This window comes from Rhincodon typus, chromosome 24 (genome assembly GCF_021869965.1).
Source record: "Rhincodon typus isolate 14 chromosome 24, sRhiTyp1.1, whole genome shotgun sequence".
In the NCBI taxonomy this organism is placed as follows: Eukaryota; Metazoa; Chordata; class Chondrichthyes; order Orectolobiformes; family Rhincodontidae; genus Rhincodon; species Rhincodon typus.
Genome location: NC_063355.1, coordinates 31,049,341 through 31,070,555, shown reverse-complemented (window position 1 = coordinate 31,070,555; position 21,215 = coordinate 31,049,341). Strand labels below are relative to the sequence as shown.

General features: G+C 37.7%; 1 protein-coding gene across 1 annotated transcript in view; it reads left to right on the top strand.

Moving 5' to 3' along the window:
• Positions 1-19,109, top strand: part of grk3 (G protein-coupled receptor kinase 3) — a 267,076-nt gene extending 247,967 nt beyond the window's left edge. Inside the window, exons 19-20 of the mRNA XM_048611731.1 lie at positions 4,297-4,410; positions 5,104-19,109. Of these exons, the coding sequence (XP_048467688.1) occupies positions 4,297-4,410; positions 5,104-5,265 (276 nt within the window). The 3' untranslated portion in view covers positions 5,266-19,109. The remainder of the gene's footprint in view (positions 1-4,296; positions 4,411-5,103) is intronic.
• Positions 19,110-21,215: the final 2,106 nt, after the last annotated feature.

The window sequence follows — 21,215 nt, the reverse complement described above, 5'->3', positions numbered from 1 at the left end:
TGAAGTGCAGACATCTGACATGTTGTTCCTCACAGATAGGAAAATTTCCATGAGAATCCTTGGTAGGTATGGCCTTTTGCTTGACAACATTTGAAGCCCTTTCTGCATCTCCCTGCTCAACGTTGCCTCTGTTAATTCTCTGTCATACTGTATTCCAAGGGGAAAGTCTACTTGTGTACCAATGTCTGGGAGCAGTCATTAATGTGCATAGATTTTAAATTAACCAAAACTGTCATCACTTTCCACACCATTCCCGAGTTAAAATCAGCAAATTTAAACAAATGTTAAAAAGCACCAAAACCCAATTGAATCATAGCAATATCCTGATGTAATTACCTAGGAAGTAATTGTACATGATTGATGATCCCCTGAACAATCCTGACTTAAGGTCCTTCCTGCTTCTAAATGTGTTTTTGTTCATTTCTGTAAAGTTAAGAGATGGTGTAGAACAAGTCTGGAGTTTGTCTAGGTAAATGTTTGATCATTTTACTGACTGGGAATTTTATTTTACTGGGAAGCTAGAGAGGAGATTGCAGAGCCTTTGGCTTTGATCTTTATGTCGTCATTGTCTTCAGGAATAGTGCCAGAAGACTGGAGACTAGCAAATGTTGTCCCCTTGTTCAAGAAGGGGAGTAGAGACAACCCTGGTAATTATAGACCAGTGAGCCTTACTTCGGTTGTGGGTAAAGTGTTGGAAAGGATTATAAGAGAGAGGATTTATAATCATCTAGAAAGGAATAATTTGATTAGGGATAGTCAACACGGTTTTGTGAAGGGTAGGTCATGCCTCACAAACCTTATTGAGTTCTTCGAGAAGGTGACCAAACAGGTGGATGAGGGTAAAGCGGTTGATGTGGTGTATTTCGATTTCAGTAAAGCGTTTGATAAGGTTCCCCATGGTAGGCTATTGCAGAAAATACGGAGGCATGGGATTGAGGGTGATTTAGCGGTTTGGATCAGAAATTGGCTAGCTGTAAGAAGACAGAGGGTGGTGGTTGATGGGAAATGTTCATCCTGGAGTTCAATTACTAGTGGTGTACCTCAAGGATCTGTTTTGGGGCCACTGCTGTTTGTCATTTTAATAAATGACCTGCATGAGGGCGTAGAAGGATGGGTTAGTAAATTTGCGGATGACACCAAAGTTGGTGGAGTTGTGGATAGTGCAGAAGGATGTTGCAGGTTACAGAGGGACATAGATAAGCTGCAGAGCTGGGCTGAGAGGTGGCAAATGGAGTTTAATGTGGAAAAGTGTGAGGTGATTCACTTTGGAAGGAGTAACAGGAATACAGAGTACTGGGCTAATGGTAAGATTCTTGGTAGTGTGGATGAGCAGAAAGATCTCAGTGTCCATGTGCATAGATCACTGAAAGTTGCCACCCAGGTTGATAGCGTTGTTAAGAAGGCGTACAGTATGTTAGGTTTTATTGGTAGAGGGATTGAGTTTCGGAGCCATGAGGTCATGTTGCAGCAGTACAAAACTCTGGTGCGGCTGCACTTGGAGTATTGAGTACAGTTCTGGTTACCGCATTATAGGAAGGATGTGGAAGCATTGGAAAGGGTGCAGAGGAGATTTACCAGGATGTTGCCTGGTATGGAGGGAAGGTCTTATGAGGAAAGGCTGAGGGTCTTGAGGCTGTTTTCGTTAGAGAGAAGAAGGTTAAGACGTGACTTGATAGAGACATACAAGATGATCAGAGGATTAGATAGGGTGGACAGTGGGAGCCTTTTTCCTCGGATGGTGATGGCTAGCACGAGGGGACATAGGTTTAAATTGAGGGGTGATAGCTATAGGACAGATGTCAGAGGTAGGTTCTTTACTCAGAGAGTAGTAAGGGCGTGGAATGCCCTGCCTGCAAAAATAGTAGACTCGCCCACTTTAAGGTCATTTAAATGGTCATTGGATAAACATATGGATGATAATGGAATAGTTTAGGTTAGATGGGCTTCAGATTGGTTTCACAGGTCGGCACAACATCGAGGGCCGAAGGGCCTGTACTGCGCTGTAATGTTGTATGTTCTATGTTCTATGTTCTATGTTCTATGCCAGTTACTATAACCTACAAGTTTTGAAATTCCTTGGGAACCTGGCTAGTAAACTTATTTGAGTAGTATATTAGGCAAATATATTACAAATTTGAAAACCTTGGTGGCATTTGTGGGTTTTTAGACAGATTTGTTTTCTTCCCATTTAATCTTCTCAGTCACGTGCTTGGGTCACAAACTCAGAGACAGCAGACAACTGTTGATATCCCTGCAGCCAGAATCAGGGTTTCTTTTCCAGTTGGTCACACTCTGAATGAGGGCAGTTTAAAAAAGAAATTTTATTGAAGGATTTTCTTGTGACTCTATTGATCTTTTGATTTTCGGGGACTTTTTTTTCATTCTCACAAACTGCATCATTAGGTAATACAGTCATAGAGTAACAAGTACTTCTGTATTTGCGTTGACTGATGGGATATTCGGACACTCAGAGAAGCATAATTAGAAGAATAAATCGATGTCCTCAATAGTCAATGCCACTTCATTAAAACCTTGAAGCCACAATACGAGGAAAGCGTTATTTTCTTAGACACCACAGTATTTAAACTGGCACAAGACAACTGGCATAGCTTAGCCACAATTTATTTTACGTACCTGTGCACACACGTGTGCACAAACACACCCCCATACACCCATCATCATGCCTTCCACATAGACGTGAGGTCACGGTTAATGTATTTAAGACCATAAAAAATAGGAACAGGAGTCAGCCATTCAGCACCTCAAGTGTGCTCTACCATTCAATAGAATCACGATTGATCTAAAATTCCTCATGTGCCCTTTTCTGTCCTTTCCTCATAGCCCCTTGATTCCCCTACTTATCAAGAATCTATCTATCATAACCTTAAATCTGCACTAGGACTCTGTCCCCACAGCTCTCTGTGGCAAGGAGTTCCAAAGACTCTCAACACTCTGAGAGATGAAATTCCTCCTCATCTCAGTCTGAAATTATGCCCTCTGGTCTTTGACTCTCACTTGAGGGGAAACATTACGGAGCCACAGAGGTCTACAGCACACTAAAAGACCATTTGGCTCATTGAGTCTGTGCAGGTCATAAACATCTACCTAACTATTCTATTCCCATTTTCCACCACTTGATCTGTACCCTTGCATGTCTTGCCACTCAGCACTTACCCTGTGAAGACCCTTAAGAATCCTGTATGTTTCAATGAGATCACCTCTCTATCTTCAAAAGTCCAGTGAGTACAGTTCCAATCTGTTTAATCTTTGCTCATAAGACAATCTATCCGCATTCTGGTGAACATTCTTTGAACTGCCTCCAATGAAACGATATCTTTCTTTAAATAAAGAGACATCAGAACTATTCGTACTCCAGTTGTGGTCTCAACAGCACCTTGTTAAGTTGCAGTAAGGCTTCCCTATGCTTATGTTCCAATCCCCTTAAAATAAGGGCCAACATCCCATTAGCCTTCCTCATTACCTGCTACACGTGTATGCTAGATACTGTGCTTTGTGCTCAAGTACTCTCAAGTCCCTTTAGTTGCAGTTTTTTTTCTATTTAAATAATACTGTTCTCTTGTTCTCCCTTCCAAAATGAACAACTTCATATTTTCCATTACGTTTGCACAAAGCTGGAAGTTTAACCAAGGATTTCCTAATTATTGTACTGCACTTCACGTCCCAACCTCTGATTTAAATTCAACAATCCTATTTTCCATGTTTAAATTAGAGCGCTCATTACAATAAGCTTCTTTAACTGTGGAGCTTTACATTACAAATTCCATATTGATTTTTCAAGGAATTCATTACTTCGGTAAGCTGAGTATTCATTTGTTGACAGGTATAAAACTGTTTTCTCTCCTTTGCAGCCTCCTCCTCTCCCCCTCAGCATCACCGCCCCACCCCCAATCCCTGGCTAACTGGCCATATGTCTTGGGCAATAAATAGACTAGCTATGCTCTGCCAACAACTATATCTTACAGGCTTTATTTAATATTTGCAAAATGTTAACACATCTAGCTGAAAGGTGTCACTGAAAAAGAAAAGATCTTCACAATTAAATTGCCTCTTCATCCAATATCCCTGTAACTTGGTGCATCTGATACATGTAGCCAGAAGTGACATTAACTATAAATCTCTGTTTCTAAAATGGCTTCTCCCAAAGCTAGGATGCTGTAACTTAGAGTGAAATTCTAGCAGAGAACCCCAGATGCAATCCATAGCAAAATCAACTTACGCGAGCATTTGAGGTTTATCTCTGAATGAATTTAATTTTGTTTTATTTTGTTACTCTAGCAAAGCCTGTTAACAATGGAGCAGATAGTGTCGGTGGAAGAGACTCAGATTAAAGATAAGAAATGTATCCTCTTGCGGATTAAGGGAGGAAAGCAATTTGTGCTCCAGTGTGAGGTGAGTGGTTCCTGCAGGGTAGGAAAGTGTGTCTGCTCTGTCTCATTAAACTTTATGCTGACTGGCACTGATGCAGTCATAAGGAAGAGCTATGAGACAAATATACCCTTTGCACTACCTATTAGCTTTAAATTTATAAGTCATTGTTTTGTCTCTCTTTTGTTCAAGAAAAGAACTGAATTATCACAGCTCAAATCATTAAGAAATATTAATTTAAGAAAGATCTTTACAATGATGTTTCAATAATTCAATAGTTCAGTATCATGTCAATCATTCTTCTTCTATTCACAAAGCATTCCTGTTTCCCTAAGTGATAAAAAAAATCCCTCTTCCTGAAATGAGTGAAATTCGGTCACTGCTGTTTCTTTCACCAGTGGAATTAGGTTTCGTTCCCTTGATGCTGCACAAGAGAAAAATCGGTGTATTTTATTGCTTCTCAATCTTGAGTTCTACCATATGAAGATAGGAGGCAATCTTCCTTCATATCTTCCTGTCTATGTTGCCTATAAAGGTCCCAAATTAAATGTGACAATGAGTCCCAAACAACTAATGGCGAAGGAACCAGAATCCTCCCGCTGATAGGAAAAACAAAACCTGTACCTAGCACTAAACTGTGACCTTTGGAGAAAATTGGGAAATCCAAATATAAGCAGTGTCTCTCACTAATTCCTTTGCAATTTCTTTTCCAACCAGAGTGACCCTGAGTTCATCCAGTGGAAGAAAGAATTAACGGAAGCCTACAATGAGGCCCAAAGGGTCCTTCGAAGAGCCCCTAAGATGTTGAATAAGTCACGTTCGGCAGTGGTAGAGCTGACCAAACCCCCCCTCAGCCACAGGAACAGCAATGGACTTTAAGGGAGAGCATTTTTGTGTGAGTCAGGGAACAGAAGCAAGAGACCTGAGGATGGTTTTGTGCAAACTACTTCTATATCACCTCGTACGTGGTCCAGCGTGTTGTTATTAATTAATTATGATCCCATAAATAAGGTATATATATATAGAAATATATATATATCTATATGTGTATATATATACTATATATATGCATACATGTATGTAGATAATGAATGTGAGACTTTTTGGAACAGTTTGGCCGTGTATTTTCTATTGGAAGTATTGACGAACGAGTGTAGCATCTGTTAACTGAAACCACAGTAACCACTGGGGTTCATGAGCCAACTCCACAGGAATGGACTAGAAGATGTTGCCAAATAATTTTCGAGAATTTATTTTGTCGTGTGTCATTGCGCCCTGGTGGTGTTCTTTGCTTCATATCAGAGAGTCGGAGGAACATTGACATAAAAAACAAGTGGCTGACAGGACCTATATTTTCAGTCACTGATTCATTCAGATTTCTTTTGCTTCTGAACTGCAACATATCACATAGAACATTGACCCATCATCGGTGGTCCATCTGTCGCCATGGTTTCTCTGCTCTCAAAATGCTGTTTCGTGACATATTTGTCACTGATAGCACCATGTGCCAATAAGTATCATCGTCATCTGACTTGGGTTTCTTTTGCTGTTTCAGACTCGCTACCTTGCTACGTATGATGTGTTTTACCAGCTGCTGCTTTCTGTATGTACCCAACATTGGGTGATTGCAAACATCAGTTGGATGTTGGATTACTTTATTCCCATTGTTATAAGGACAATGATAAACAATGATGTGTTGGTGCTTGATTTCACCCTTCACCACCCCTACCATCCCTCCCAAATCCCTGCTATTTGCAATGTTTCTTTGATGACAAGAGAATGATTGCTGCCATTCTGGATTGCCAGGTTGTCAACGTGTTAATACCTGCTATCTCTCAGCTGTTACTAAGTTTTCTTGGCTACTCGGATGTTGCTTTGTGGCCTGTTTTGTTGATAGGGTTTCAGTGGTTGTTAGATGACAACACAGTCACACATCATTATCGAGTTTCCATGGATAACGAATGACAAGGTTCTCTGTGTTTTGCCAACTGTCTATGGTTACTGGATATATAACTATAGTTACTGATCATGACCCATCGTGCTTCTGTAATACCTGGTTCCAGCGTGGACTATTCTGCTACTGCTGGGCAATTTTCAGTTATTGTAAATATTTAAATGCTGATCTACAGACCTAGCCGGTCCTGATTTCTATGTTGACAGATACTGATCCAGGATCACTGGAAGCCATTCCATTGTTAGATTACTTGTCACAGTTTGGAGAATTTTGAAATCATTGCATTGACGGAATATTAATGTGTGCTGCAACCTACACCTTTACTCCTGTGAGATGAAAAAGTTTAGGAATCCCTACATTCTACCATTCTGATCCACGCAGCATATGATTTGTTCTGTGAAGTCTTTGTCCCCTTCCCACCGTGAAGTGCAAAGTGCCAATGGACTTGACAGATTAAGGAAGATTTTAAAACCAATCTAAGAGAAAAGTAAAATATTTATCATTGATATTACTGTGCAAGTGTGCATAATGTTTAAGAACTAATATACCAAGAATCTATGGTAACAACTTGAGAATATCTTTAAATGGTGATTGCATAGCATGAGTTGCTTTATTGACATGTCTTCTATGAACACAGTGACATTGCATTGTTACATCTTAATAACTGGTCAGTTGCAACAAGGGTCAGCTATTAATCCGAATTTAGGGAGCAACATCAACGCTGAAATTCGTTTAGTTTTTTTTTGTTGCATTTTGTTTCAGCTACAGTACCACTAAAATGTTTAAACCTCATATTTCAACTGTAAAAATAACACAAAGGTAATGTGTATAGTTTTATCTGGTTATATTTTTGTTTAGAACTACTGCATTTAATGTGTATTGAAAAACAATAAGCAAGGAGACATTTGAGCTCAAAATTTGCCACAACTATTGCCACGGACTGCTGCTTTAACAGAAATTGAGAACGAACGATGGAACAAGATAGTCTATGGTCAGTTCCAGTTGATTTTCATACAGGCTAATGTCATAATAATTTCTGTTGCCAAGTGGGATGATGTTACTAGCTGACTTTTGAATCAGCAATAAATACATAACCCGGCTGGTCAAGAGTGTGGAGAAGCAACATTGCTGATCCTAAGGGAGGATGTAGGTTCAGTTGGTTGACATTGATGTCTATCATATAATAAGAAAACCAATTTTTATCCCTCATTTGTTCCAAAAAAGACATTATACCACCATTTTATCTGTTTCTTTCCTCTCCACTCCACTTCCTGCTCCACAAAAAGAAATGAAATAGGATATAGTTATTGCTATACTATTTCATAGCACCACCTGGTGATCGGGCAACACTGGTGGGAGTTCCATAGATGAGATTGTTTTCCTTCTCTCAGTTCATACATTAGTGTATTTTGAATTGATGCAATATTGTCATGTTTCAGACTCAGGAAGCATTAGTACAGTTTGTATGTTCCTAAAGGAGACAGTCAGTCTGTACAGGCCACCTCTGAAAAGAAATAGTGCCTAAAGTGCGGCATGCGTGTGCAAAATTATAAGGTCAACTGATCCAACCAAATAAGTGCCCAAATCTATATCAATAACTCACTAATTCTGCATTGTTGGAGGAGTTATCTCTGATATATAGCACTTTGGAGTTTTATTTCCTGGTCAAGAATGAACTTATTTCAGTAGAATTTTCACTGATAATAGCATGGATCTGTTACCATAGCAACCTCCGTTCTTTAAAGCTCAGAAGATTTTTGTCTATTCCATCTCATCAGAGAGCAGAGGGGAAAATTGGACAGGGAAGAGTATAATCCCAAGCAGAACCTTGGAGTTCCTTCCACGTGCCTGTAATGGGGTGTGCCATCCTCACTGTTCAATTTCCCTCTCCATGTTGCATCTAGGCAGTGCTTCGCAAAATGACAAAATCTGCCTCACTTTTTTTCAAACATTGATATGATTCCTCTAATAGTGCCCTAAAAATGCACGTTATGTCAGTTAGTATTACATATCACGCACTGACCAACTTTATTTCTGAAAGGTTCAACGCAAGTTAAGCACCATTACCCATGGCGCTTTAGTAGTTGTGCAATGGCTGAGATTGTTATGAAAATATTTAAACTTTAAAAACATAAGAGCATAGAAAGGACTAATGTTCTGATGACATAATCCAATTAGTAAATCCTCCATACAAAAACTGAGTGCTAGTTGCCGATGCTCTTTTATAACATGGCAGGGGCAAATTGCTTATTTGAAGCAAATGATCCTGTAATTCAGGAGTGTCCTCTTCCTTGAATCAGTTTTGGATTCAACCATAATCAAGAACTTTTGGTGTTTGAGTTTATGAAAGAGGGTTAATGCACATTATATAATTCATTACTTGGAGCAGTATGATGAACTCCCTGTCAATGAAAGGTGCCCATTCTACTACTGAATGTTACAATGTCTTAGATGTCTGTGTTAAGTAAATATTCTTAAACAATCCACATTTTGTCAGTATTATTGTGAGAAATACAAAAGGAGAAGCTACATAAGAACATTAGAATTTGTGAACGATAAGATGCCACTATTTGTGATGGTTTTATATTAATTGCATCAAATGCATTTTTAATAAAAGCAATGGACCCCAAACGGATGCCAATTATGTGCACCTTCAGTTGGTGAGACAATTTATTACATTTCTGCTGGATCCATGAATTGCCCCCTTCCACCATATTTCAACAATGAACATAATGTTTCATGAGCCACTATGAATGGGAAATCTCACTAAACTAAACTTAATTTGGTAGGAGGTTAAGATTTTAATTGTTAAGTTTTGTATATGCAGTAGAAACTATTGATGGCAAACTTTTTTTTTCTAAAGCTTTCTTTTTATGACAATAGCCTGATCTAAAATCTAAAAAGAAGTACTTTAGCAGTATTGTTATACTTCATTAATATGTCTTTTAGATGTCAATCCTAAATTGCAAAACATCTAACACATAACCATAACCCGGGTAACCCAGTTCAAATGTTGTTTTACAGTTACATGGAATGTAGGAGTTACTAATGACTTCAGTCTGTGGCTTCTCCATCTTGTTAAGGGTGCATGACCCAGAAATAATGTTAGCATGGCTTGCTTACTTGTGACACAACCTGATAGCATATGGCGGAAGGCTTTTCTGTCCATGTGTAAAGATATATAAATGTGAAATAGATAAAGGGAGGTTTGTAATATTTCTAAAATTACTATTGTTTGCAATTTTGTAAAAAAAATTACAGATTATTAAAATGCATATCCAGGACATATTTTTGCAACAATACTGTAAAATGAAATAGTGCAGTAACTCCTGTTTATTTCCCAGCTGAATAACATTGAGTTTTGTCTTCCTGTGTCAAAATCTACCAAGTTTACTACTAGTGAAATCTGTTTAATAGTTTGTGCAGTGATAGATACATTACAGATTCATAACATAGAGTTGCTTTTGCATCTTAATCTTAAAGAAATCCTGGCCCAGCAATCAGCATGGTCATGTGGAGGTCTTTTCAATAAATGTAAATGGCAGGCACCTGTGCAATTGGAGGACACACTGTTGTCCGTCTGACTCAGACGCCAGAAGGTAGTGGGTCCATTGCTAGTCCAGAGGATGCTCATGCTTCCAGTCTCCAGAAAGAAAGCCAGGCTCCCCTGAAGCCACAGATCCTAGGTTGAGTCCCATCCACATTATAGTTGCACGCAGTGTATGGGCTGCTGGTGATCTACCTGACTAATGCGTAGCTAACTAGGACATAAATTCCTAGTGTTGGGAGTGACATCCCTGTCACAGCTTTGACGTCAAAACAAACACACTTCAGTGGAATATTCAGCATTCAGTCAAAATGGTGTATTAATTTTGCTGTCTAATTTGGGGTTCTTTCAATGCAATCAGGCTAGGGTTACAATAGAAGTGTGCTGAAAGAGACATAGAGTTCCAGCCCTGTTGTTGTTTAAGATATAAATATTTTCAATCACAATTGTTAATGCTATTGTATGCAGTCACTTCCTAGATTTTTAATGGTATTCTCAGTCTTTGCAAACTAAAAGTGCTGCCAAGAACCTCATATGTGGTTCTCACAATATTTTACTTTTGTAGGGAATGATTAGACAGCTGTGCTCTAACCTCACATACTTAAATTGAATTAAGTTTCATTTTTTCAAAGTTTAATGCTAAAATCCCTCTTTGAGTTCACATTCTGTACTCAGCTATGTATTAGTTTAAATTGTGATTTTGAATTTAATGCTTAGAACCCAGAATTTTTTTAACTGAAATCCATGATCCATATGAAAGATATGAAGTGAAGGAAAAGTTGTAAATTCTAGTTATGTGAACAGAAGAATGGAAACTGTTGGAATGACATCAGTTTAGTCATTGCCTGTAAGATAGGCCATGACATTTCTGATCTGTGGATATGATCCAGCTTTTAAAAATTCAGAGAAAATTAGGAATTAATTATTGGTGTACAAAAACTTTGGAACCTGAAAACAATTATTAAATTGTTCTTCCGTTTTTAAGAAAAAAAACCTGATTTACAAGAGAAAACCTGTCATACTTTTGTCCCCATTGGTCATTCTGCATTTCTTCCAAATCCCTGTATTTTGAAGGTGATGTTTCTGGACAATCACTCAAGTGTCTACTGTGCCCAGACATGACTCATTTCTAATTCCTCACATATGAAACATTCTATAGTATATGAAACAGAATAACTGATGTGTTTGCGACAATTCAAATCTTCTCTTGGTCTAAAGTAACTGTTGGAACCGCAGCATATTTAGCTACAATTTTCCACATATTAGGATCAGTAATACCTTTTCTGCACTGTGAGATGAAATATTACTCCATACACCCTCAGCATTGTTCACTTGACTGCCGTATAGGTGATGGGAAGAAACCTGAAGAACCATTTTAAATGTATGAGTTACATTGTGGGGGGGTAATGTGATAGAATCAAAATTGTATTTACAAAGGTTAAGGATATTTATTCAACATCTCTGTTGAATTTTGGTCTAAAAGAAGCCTATTATAACAGACTAATTTTTTTTAAAAAACGTAAAGAAATGTTTTTCTTCAATTTGCATTTATCTCACAATGTGCCTATTCTACAACCAGTGTGTTATTCTTTTCTTAAAAAAAATCACAAAAACTTGTCTGGAATAATTACCACTCAGATGCAACATATGAATGCTGACTCTGAACTGCTTATAGTGTTTTATTCATTTTGAACTACTCCTATAAATGAAGATTCCTATCAGTTTAAATCGGCTTCCAAGCCATTACATTTTTTAAAAAAATCATTATAATTCCCTCTCCCAATATTTTCCACTCATCTAGGTCTGTCAGACTGAGCCACTTCCTCATCTTGCAGGCAGAAAGGCTTTTATCACTGATTAGAAGATGTTGTTAAGCAGTGTCATGCACTCAAAGCTATGCAGCAAGGCATCAGTAGCTAGCTAAGTGGGCAGATCTTTCTGCTGATTCCTAATTTAGTTGTATTAATTGTATAATTTATAGTGGCAGGTTTTAGCAATAAAGCAGTGGTTTATGGCAACAGCTTGTGGTAAACTTTGTGCGTTTTTTGAGTCTCTGCACAATTTGAATAATTCAATTGCATTCGCTCTGTGGGTTTTTTTTTTAAATTTTGAAATCATTTTTTTTTTGCACCAGTTTTCAGGGATGTGAAAGAAGCTGCTTTGCATTAATGAGGCTGTCTGAATCGGGTTAATTCCTGTACGTTATACTGCTGAAGAAATGCTTTTAAGGATGTACTGAAAGTTGCAGCATTTTTAGTGGTGGCCAATGTGGTTTAACAGATAAGTCTTTTAACCCTGTTACTGTGCCAGAGCTTCACAAATCAGGTTGCAAGAAGCTGCACGGACTTGATTGAGAGTTGGGGTGTTTTGAGGAGGGTGGTTGCAGTCATTGTAGATGAGCTATTTTGATCATGATTGTTTGGTGTTTAAATGCCTTCCAAATGATTTGTGAGCTTGCTGAATCTTGATCCTGGAGATTTGTACATGCTCAGATTCATGCCCATGACAGTTAACCTGCAGCACACTGGAGACTCTTGGAAACTCCAGGAAATTTGGACGCGGGGATATGCACGTTCTGACATTTCCCATGGAAAGCTTGGATAGGACGAAAAATGGGGTTTCCATTCTCCAGAAAGTGGCTAGTTGGTAACCAGAAAAGTTGTTTAATTTCAAACAAATGAAAGGTGCAGTATTTCCCTTTAAAGAGTAAGCAAATCATGTAAAAACTTACAGAGCTTATATCCTCAAACTTGCCCATCCATTAATTCTTTCTTGTTTAGTATGGTGAGTTACAATAATAAAAGTGCAGAGCACCAGGGGTGGAATGATTTGGGCTTGGGCATGCCTATTGCCATTTTCAGAGGGACCATGTGTCAGAATAAGCACGTGATAGAAAACACACATTAGCCCCCACAAAGATATGCTGCATCTTCAACTTCTATACAGTGCTTGAATTTTTAAAAAAAAAGAAAAAATTGTTTTTTAAGCTTTTGTTTATTGACTGAATCCTATTAGTATTGTTATCAAACTGATGTACATATTCTTTTAAAAAAAAAGGAGCATCCTATATACAGAATGTCTGATCTCTTCCCTCCCTCTTTTCCCTATCCATCTCTCAGTCATCAAGTTGTATCTTTTTAAAAGGATTCTAGTGTACTGTGACATGGATGCAGATGTATACTTTTGCTGCCATGCTGTCTTCAGTGTAAAAGTTGGAATGGAGGAGGGAGAGACCAAAAAGACATGTTATGTTATTTATTGTGAACCTGTTCTTTGACATCATTGTGACATTCTGACATTCCAAACTGAACTCTTGTCTGAATCATTACTGTGCATGTGGTTACATTATTGCTTCTCTAATTCTTTGCCCTGTCTGAGGTTTTCAGGTATGTTTATGTACTCAGGTGTGGAAGTTGATCCCAAAAATGTAAATGAGCATTCTCTCCTCCTCTGGTGGAATAGTTAGTAGAGGCAGCATGTAACTGAGCCATGAACAGAAGTAGGCCATTCAGCGTCTCCACTCTGTTCTGCCATTCAGTCAGATCATGACTGATTTGAATCCTAACTCCGTCCATTTACCTTGGCTGAATATCACTTATTACCCTGGACTAGCAAAAAGCAGTCTATTCCATATTTAAAATTTTAAATCGAACTAACATTGACTTGAGTTTTATAGGAGAGAATTCCACATTTCTACCACTTCTGTAAGAAATAATGTTCCCTAGCTTCTCATCTGGCTCAGTTTCTTGTCTTGGTAGAATGACCTGATGAGAATTTCTGAAAATGAAAACCAGCCAACATTCACAAACTTAATTGACCTTCCGAAAAGTAGCCATGTGTGGATAATGTGAGAACGGAATTAGGTTTGATCGTAATTCCACTTCTCTGTAGGCTCACCCTTGAATAATGGTCACTTGGGCAAGGTACTAGTGGGCTGTTAGCACTTAATGAAACTATTTCCCAGCAAGAATCAACTCTTTCAGACGAGGAGGAGAGAAAAATGGAAGAAAAAAATCATTTCTTCCAAAGTGAAATGTGGCATTTATCATAACAGTGGCTGCTTTCTCCTAGTTGTCAAGAGTGCCATAAAACTGTCCTGATGAGGTGGTTTTACAATGATGGTATTAATAATGTTTGGCTTTATAAAGCACCTTATCACAACAAAATGTCTCAAAGCACTTTAACAAATTAATTACTGTTGGAGCCGAGTGACTGTTGTAGGATTGCACTTGTGGTTTGGTGTAACGAATAAGAGCAGAATAATTCAACTAGCAGTGGTGAAAATTATATTGTTATTAAAAGGTTAGGCACTATATAGAGATTGAAATTAGGTTAAAAAAAATCCTGCCACCACCTGAGAAATGTAATTGTCTAGAATGATGGCCAGATCACATTTGGAGAAAAATGTGGACCTACCTAATTGGCATAATGGACAGCGGAAAAGTGTCATTTCCAACCCCCATCCCCTCCTTTAAAAACTGAAGTTTAATATAAATGCTCACACTGTTGTTCCCTAAACAGAATGGTGTTGAGAATCTGTGTTAAATTTATTATTTCACTTGTTACTGAAAAATTGCCATTTATTGTCAGGTCATTTTTAATTATAGATTAAAAAGAAAATTCTACTCATCCCTGCTGGTTTTAAAATCCTTGCAATTTTAAAACTCATTGTGCTCTACAACAGTCCATTTTACAATCTGCCAACTCAAGGACCTTGACAGGAGATTTACAAGTTGCACAATTTATCATGCCAGCATGTCATTCATTTGAATTTTTCAGCAGAAAGTAGTTGAAAGTCCCACTTCAGTGTACTTCACGTTAGCACTCTTGCATCATGTTAGCTTTTGTTCTTTTATACAGTTCAGGTGAACCACGTTAATTGATTTTTACAACTGATGTGACAGTTCCTGTATAAGTAGTTAAGATGCTGATTGAGAAGTGATGTCATAATTTCTATTTTGAATTAACAGTCCAAATGGACTTTGATACAAACAAGCTTTTGAAACAAGTACCAGTGAATGTTATTTGCACAAATTTGTTCCTTGTGGACAGCAAGCACTCTGAGTGGGAGGACATTAATCTGTTAATCACACAATAGCAGAAGGCTAAAACTGTGCATCTGTTTTATATTGTAATTTCAATCTATTCTATCTGACATAAATCACAGGTTGCTTCGTGCAGATCAGTAGTTTTATAAGAAATGAAAATGGACAATTTCTCCATCTGTTTAATATCTTACAATGATTAACAAATATTTCTGTGAAGAATAGCATCAGTATCTGGTAAATGTTTGTTTGGAGAGGAGCAACCTGTAATTTAATCTACAAATAGCTTTGAAGATCGGACTAATAAATAATTTCACAGCTCACCTTAATCAGATGCTGCCTTTCCTAACTGTACTTAATATAACAAAGTATTTGCTATCTTACTTGACACAGTACAAGCCAAACTTACACAAGTTGACAGTAGCAAAGGTTATGGGACTGAATTAAAGGTTACGGCATAGATTAAATATATGTAGCAACATATTTCTGCAAAGGTTATGGGTTGAATTAAAGGTTACAGCATAGATTAAATATGTGTTACAGATATTTCAACATAGAAGGCGAATCGAACCATGTGCTATCTCTACATCGGTGTCAATTTCACTTTAACATGTGTGTTCACAGCAATATGCCTACACTATCACTCATCTGAACATCATTGTTATATGTTGAACATTATCCAATCACTGCAAACTCAATCTGCAACAGCTGCTGAGAGTGAAATTTCTGACCCTGAAATTTCTAGATGGCCATTTTTGCTGGGGTTGGGTATCAATGAGTACTCTGTGACAGCAAGAAAACTTCTGAAGCATCTGCCTGAAGCAGCCAGCCAGATTTGCAGAATTGTAAACATTATGGACATCCAGTAGGGTGTTGTTGTGGAGGTTTGAGAGAAGATTTGTTCATTGGAATTTACGAAGCAGAATCCCAAGAAAACTATGTTACTCTCAATATTTGTCAACCCACAAGTGAAAAATCAAGCATTTTGCACTCCAGGAATTTTGGGATCCCATTTTCAGTTTTATTCAACCTCTTGAATATATACCATCTTTAAGTAAACACTGAAGTACAACAACACTGATATTATCCTGTCCTGGTTATGGAGTATTTTTCTTTCACAGTTTTCCAATTTATTTCATGGAAGATTCCAGGTACAAATATATCTGAGTAAACTTTCAATTGCAGCCTATTATTAGCAGCAATTTGAAATCAGAACTTGAGGGAATTCTGCAATGAGCTCTACTGCTCAAATGTTTGACAATAGTATCTACTTGAATCCAAACCAGATTAAAGAAATTATAAAGTTTCCTCTGATCTTTGTGTAGTGAAGAGTGATTCACACTATCTAGTGAGTGTGGGTCCACAATACAATAACTTTAACAATTAGCACAGAGGCCATAGGAGTTGCTGATTTGAGAAATAAACATGTTAAAGTGGCGATAGTTCTTTTGCAGTATGGACATGGTACAAATAAATATATGTAATAAAAAGAAACAACGTATATAACAATTTGGACAACCTCACGTCTTCCCAAATCTCTTTGCAGTTAATGGTCACTGTTGTAATGAGGGCAAACCAAATGCTTGCAGCAAGATCTCATTTAACAGTGGAAAGCACACTGACCAGATAATTTTCAATCTGGTAGTTTTGAATAGAGAAACTTTGGCTAAGACCACAGGAGGACTCCATGCTCTTCTAATGTTTCACTGAAAATTTGATATCCAGGTGCTTCACATCCATTTAAGTACTTTTGAAGTGTGTCATTGATATAGCGTACCATAGCCAACTTTCACATAGCAGGCTCCCAAGATCTAAATAGTTGACCAAGATGCCTGAAAGAATTCCCCAGTTGCTTTTGAAAATAGTGCCATGACATATTTTGAATCAATCAAAAAAGCTAGACAGGGCCTTGGAAGATTACACTTTTGACAATACAGCACTCCACTACTGCTATGAAGTGTCAAATTAGATTTTGTCTTCAATTCTCTGGAGTGGTACATGAACCTACACCATTAGTCGGTGAGACTGTTACCAACTGAGCCATGACTGGCGATGAAACTCGCAAGATGCTGCCTAAATCAAATTCCTGTCTATTTAGCTTTGTCTCAAACCTAGTTTTTGCTAACATAGTCAATGATTCCCTTTAACATTTTTCAAAACTTTGGTCATGAGGTACAGTACTCATTAAAAAGCTCATCTTCAGCTCCTGCATTGCACCTTCTGCCATCAAACTCCAACTTTCCTTTCCTTTCTAATGTCTTCCAACGCATCCATCATCATTGCCAACCTCTCTGCTTGCTTTTCCTATCAATCCTTGTTAAATGCTTTCAGTTTGATTTCTACCTCAACCGCAACTGTGGTAGGCCTTCTTCATCAATGCAACTATTATTAATTATTCCTCTTCAATTACGCCATAATTTTCAATAGGGTTGATCAGACTATCTCCCTGGACAGTCTGAAATTACTTGAGTACAATTAACTCATTGCCATCATTATATGATCAATTCCTTTCTTTTCTAGCTCAGTCAACTTATCTTTCCTTGCTATTTGTATTCTTTCTCAGAATATCTGAAGTTCCCATCCTTTGAACAACAGCCAGTAGTTATTTAAGTTACAGTATAATACAATGTACATGCAGTTAATTTTCATATGCAAACAATAATTTTACTGATTCAATCTTGTTTTTAATTTTAACTATGGTGGTGTTATGTTTGATTCTTCAAAAACCTTCTGCAGTTCACGTCAAGACCAATGTCAGTTCTGTTCTGAATTCGCCCATGTATCAAGCACTTTACTCACTCCCCCACCAACCCCTCCAACTAGTCCCACAAGATGAATCCAACTGTATGAAGCCATTGTTTTGTTCATCCAAGTTAAGTTTTAAACACAATATCCATTTCATCAATAAAACTCTACTTTGTTCTCTGAAATAACATCATCTACCTCGTCATAAAAGTTGATAAAACCTTATCTGCATTTGTTTGATGTGTTTATTTGTTTCCGAAGCTCGAACCTATATATTGTGTTAATTCTTCCAGAATTCCTTTGCAACATTTTATTCCATAAATTATATTTGATTACCTTTGTCTGTGTCTGCATCTGCCAGTTCATAGCTCTCAAAATCTGATCTCAATGACAAATTCCTTCTTGGCCTTGATTCATGTTATCTCTTTCTCACACCCTGTAGTTTTCTGATTGATTCACTGGTCATTCCACCATTACTGATAACTGACACTTTAACAATTTGCCCTGAGACTGTGCAGTTCTCTTTGCAACTCAATCTGCTCTACCACATTTTTCCTGACTTGAAACCTTCTTTAACATCTCCTCCTTAAACTGTAATTTCAGTCACTTACCTTAACATTTTCTTGTTCAAGCTAACTGCCACTTTGTGAAGAGCCTTTTGATGTTTTTTGCTATATTGAGGGTTATCTGAATGCCAATTCATGTAATATATTTATGTTTGTTCGTTCTGCCAAATTCTGGTAAAGGTAGACATGCTCTCTGAGGGCAGAGACTCAGAAATAAAAATTGAATTGATCATGCATTGGTTTCATATTTTTTGTTGTATATCCCAACACACAGCACTTGCTTATGTCTTTCTATTCCATTGTCATACCAGGGATATATTGTTCAATTTGATACATTTAGAAACCTAGAAAAATACTTCAGTTCCTTCTGTAAAACAAAATGACAGACACAAAGTCGTGTTTCACCTTAAATCATAAAAATGCAATTATATATTTTCCTTGTGAGTTTTAGATATGGCAAAAAAATGTGACGTTAAAACAAAACTCTTGGATGCATTTTGAAAGAAGTGTGTCAAAATCCATGGTACTTGCTATTAATTCCAAGGCAAAGTGACCCCTTTGTCTTGTTAATCTATTTAGAACTAGAATCAAATCAGGATCAAATTTCTTTGGCTGGTACCTCAAGCTAAAGAAAATTATAATGTGTGCTAGATTTTCCACCACAGCAATGAAAAAGCATTCTTGGGACTATTAAAATTACTTCAGTGGATTTCATGACAGCCAACCATTTCAATGTATTTTGTTTTGGTCCTGATCTAGTAAACAAAATCAACAAAAGCGCTGCTATCCACATCCCATAAATAGAAATGATGGAAAGAATTAATTGTAAAATAATCAGACTGTTGAGGAAAAAAAAAGGAATTCTTCACAAGAGCATGCCAAATAAGAAAGATCTGCTTTCTTCTCAGATGGCAAAGGCCACTGTAGCAAAGTAGATGTGTGCCTGATTTTCTCTATTCTGCAGTTTCAGGTTCATTCATTGTTTCTGTTTCACAAGATTCGGATTAAACTCGAGAAGGCAGAGATGTACCCACAAGGAGATAGTTAAAGACTCATTAAAATAATTCTATAAAAGAATCTGATTTCAAACTATTATTTTGAATACAGGAAGTTTAAAGTAGTATGTAAATCAGGCTTTGTATTGCAGATTTATTGGCTGTATAATCTCTTGTTTCTGTGTAATTAAATATGGTGTAAATAAATTTGATCATTAGCTTTAGCCTGAAAATGTGGTCTTATAGCGTGCTGTTTTCTGCCTTTTCAGATACTCCAAGAATATGTGGTAGACTTTTTCAAATTGTGTGTCTTGATAAAGGGTGGTTTGTTAATTGTATGGTACGTTATTCCTTCATGCTTAAAGGTTCACCATCCAAATCCATGGAAATATCGAAACTGAAGCTGCTTCAATGACATCAACAGGAGGCCCAGGATTGCTGAACAAACTAGGCCAAACGTAAGTAAAGGCAAGAAAGGCTTCACAAATAGGGGTAGTCAGGGAGGAGGGTATTAGGTTGTCAACATCAAAGGCAGAATAGTGATTCTTGGTGTGTCCGTACTTTTGAATTCTAGATCCCCCATTTAGTCACTGAGTTCTTTGAATGAGGGCTGTCACCTCTCCTGAAATTTGGAATAACCACTAGCAGTCCATGCAGGTTTGTTTGTCATGCTTCTTACATGGTGATCGGACACCCTCATCCTGACTATCAGGTTAGGTCACCGGGCCTTCCATTTAAAAGTAACGTGGGAATTGAGGTGGCTCACCATCCATTACTATCCTGCCTAATTAAATGCCCCTCCCTGCTTTCGAACAGACCATGAGAGAGGGCTGCTGATTCCACACTTTGTTTCTCAGTCAGCAAAATGGCACAGAACTACAATTTGTTTTGAGACTTGAAACTGCTATATTTTGCAGCACAGTAAGTTACAATTGAAAAGTGATTAAAGATGCAAATAAACTTTTTCTCAGATTCACTAATCCTGAAATGCTGCTTCTGGTGGGGTGGATCTGACTAGAATCAAGTCTAAAATTGAGTCCTAAATACATTTCTTCAGGATATTGGCAGAAGAATCACTGCTGCCAAAATAATGTATATAGGTAAAAACTAGGTAATGAGGACAAAACCAATAACCCTATTTATGCCAGAATTGTACATGATATAAGTTAAAGCCTGTTTATAAGTGCAATTTTATTCTATTCTTTCATAGGATGAGAGTGACTTTTTGGTAATGCCAGTATTTGTTGCCCATCCATAAATGTCCTTGAGAATGTGGTTGTGATCTGCTTCCTTCAACTGTTTCCATCCACATGTTGTTAGGGAGGAAGTTCCAGGATTTTGGGTGGTGGTATTCCCAATATGCCCGCTGGCCTTGACCTTTAACGTAGAAGGAGGATTGGAGAGTGGGTGCAGAGTATGGATGATACATTCAGCTGTCACAATGCATCGAAATCGAAACAATGAACGTTAAAGGTGATGAAAGTGGGCTGCTTTCATGGAAGGTGTTGAACTCCTTAAGTATTTTTAAAGCTGCACTCATTCAGGCAAGTAGAGAGTATTCCACCACATTCCAAACTTGCATCTTGCCAATGGTAGACAGACTTTGTGGAGTCAGGAGGTGAATTCTCACCTCAGAATTCTCAGTCTCTTTGTGACCACAGCATTTATTTAACTGGTCTAGTTCAAGTTCTGATCAAAGGTGTCCCCCAAGATGTCGATGGTGAAGGATTCTGCAATGGTAATGCCATTGAACATCAAGGTGGGACAGTTAGATTTTCTATTGCTAGAGATTGTCATTGCCTGGCAATTTTGTGGCATCTATGTTACTTGACATTTATCAGCCCAGATCTGAATGTTTTCGAGGTCAGGCTACAGTAAAGGTACTGAATACTGCTCGACCATCAATGAATATTGCCATTCTAATGTAATGATGCAGGAGAGGTAATTGATGAAAAGATGCTGGGGCATGGGATTCAA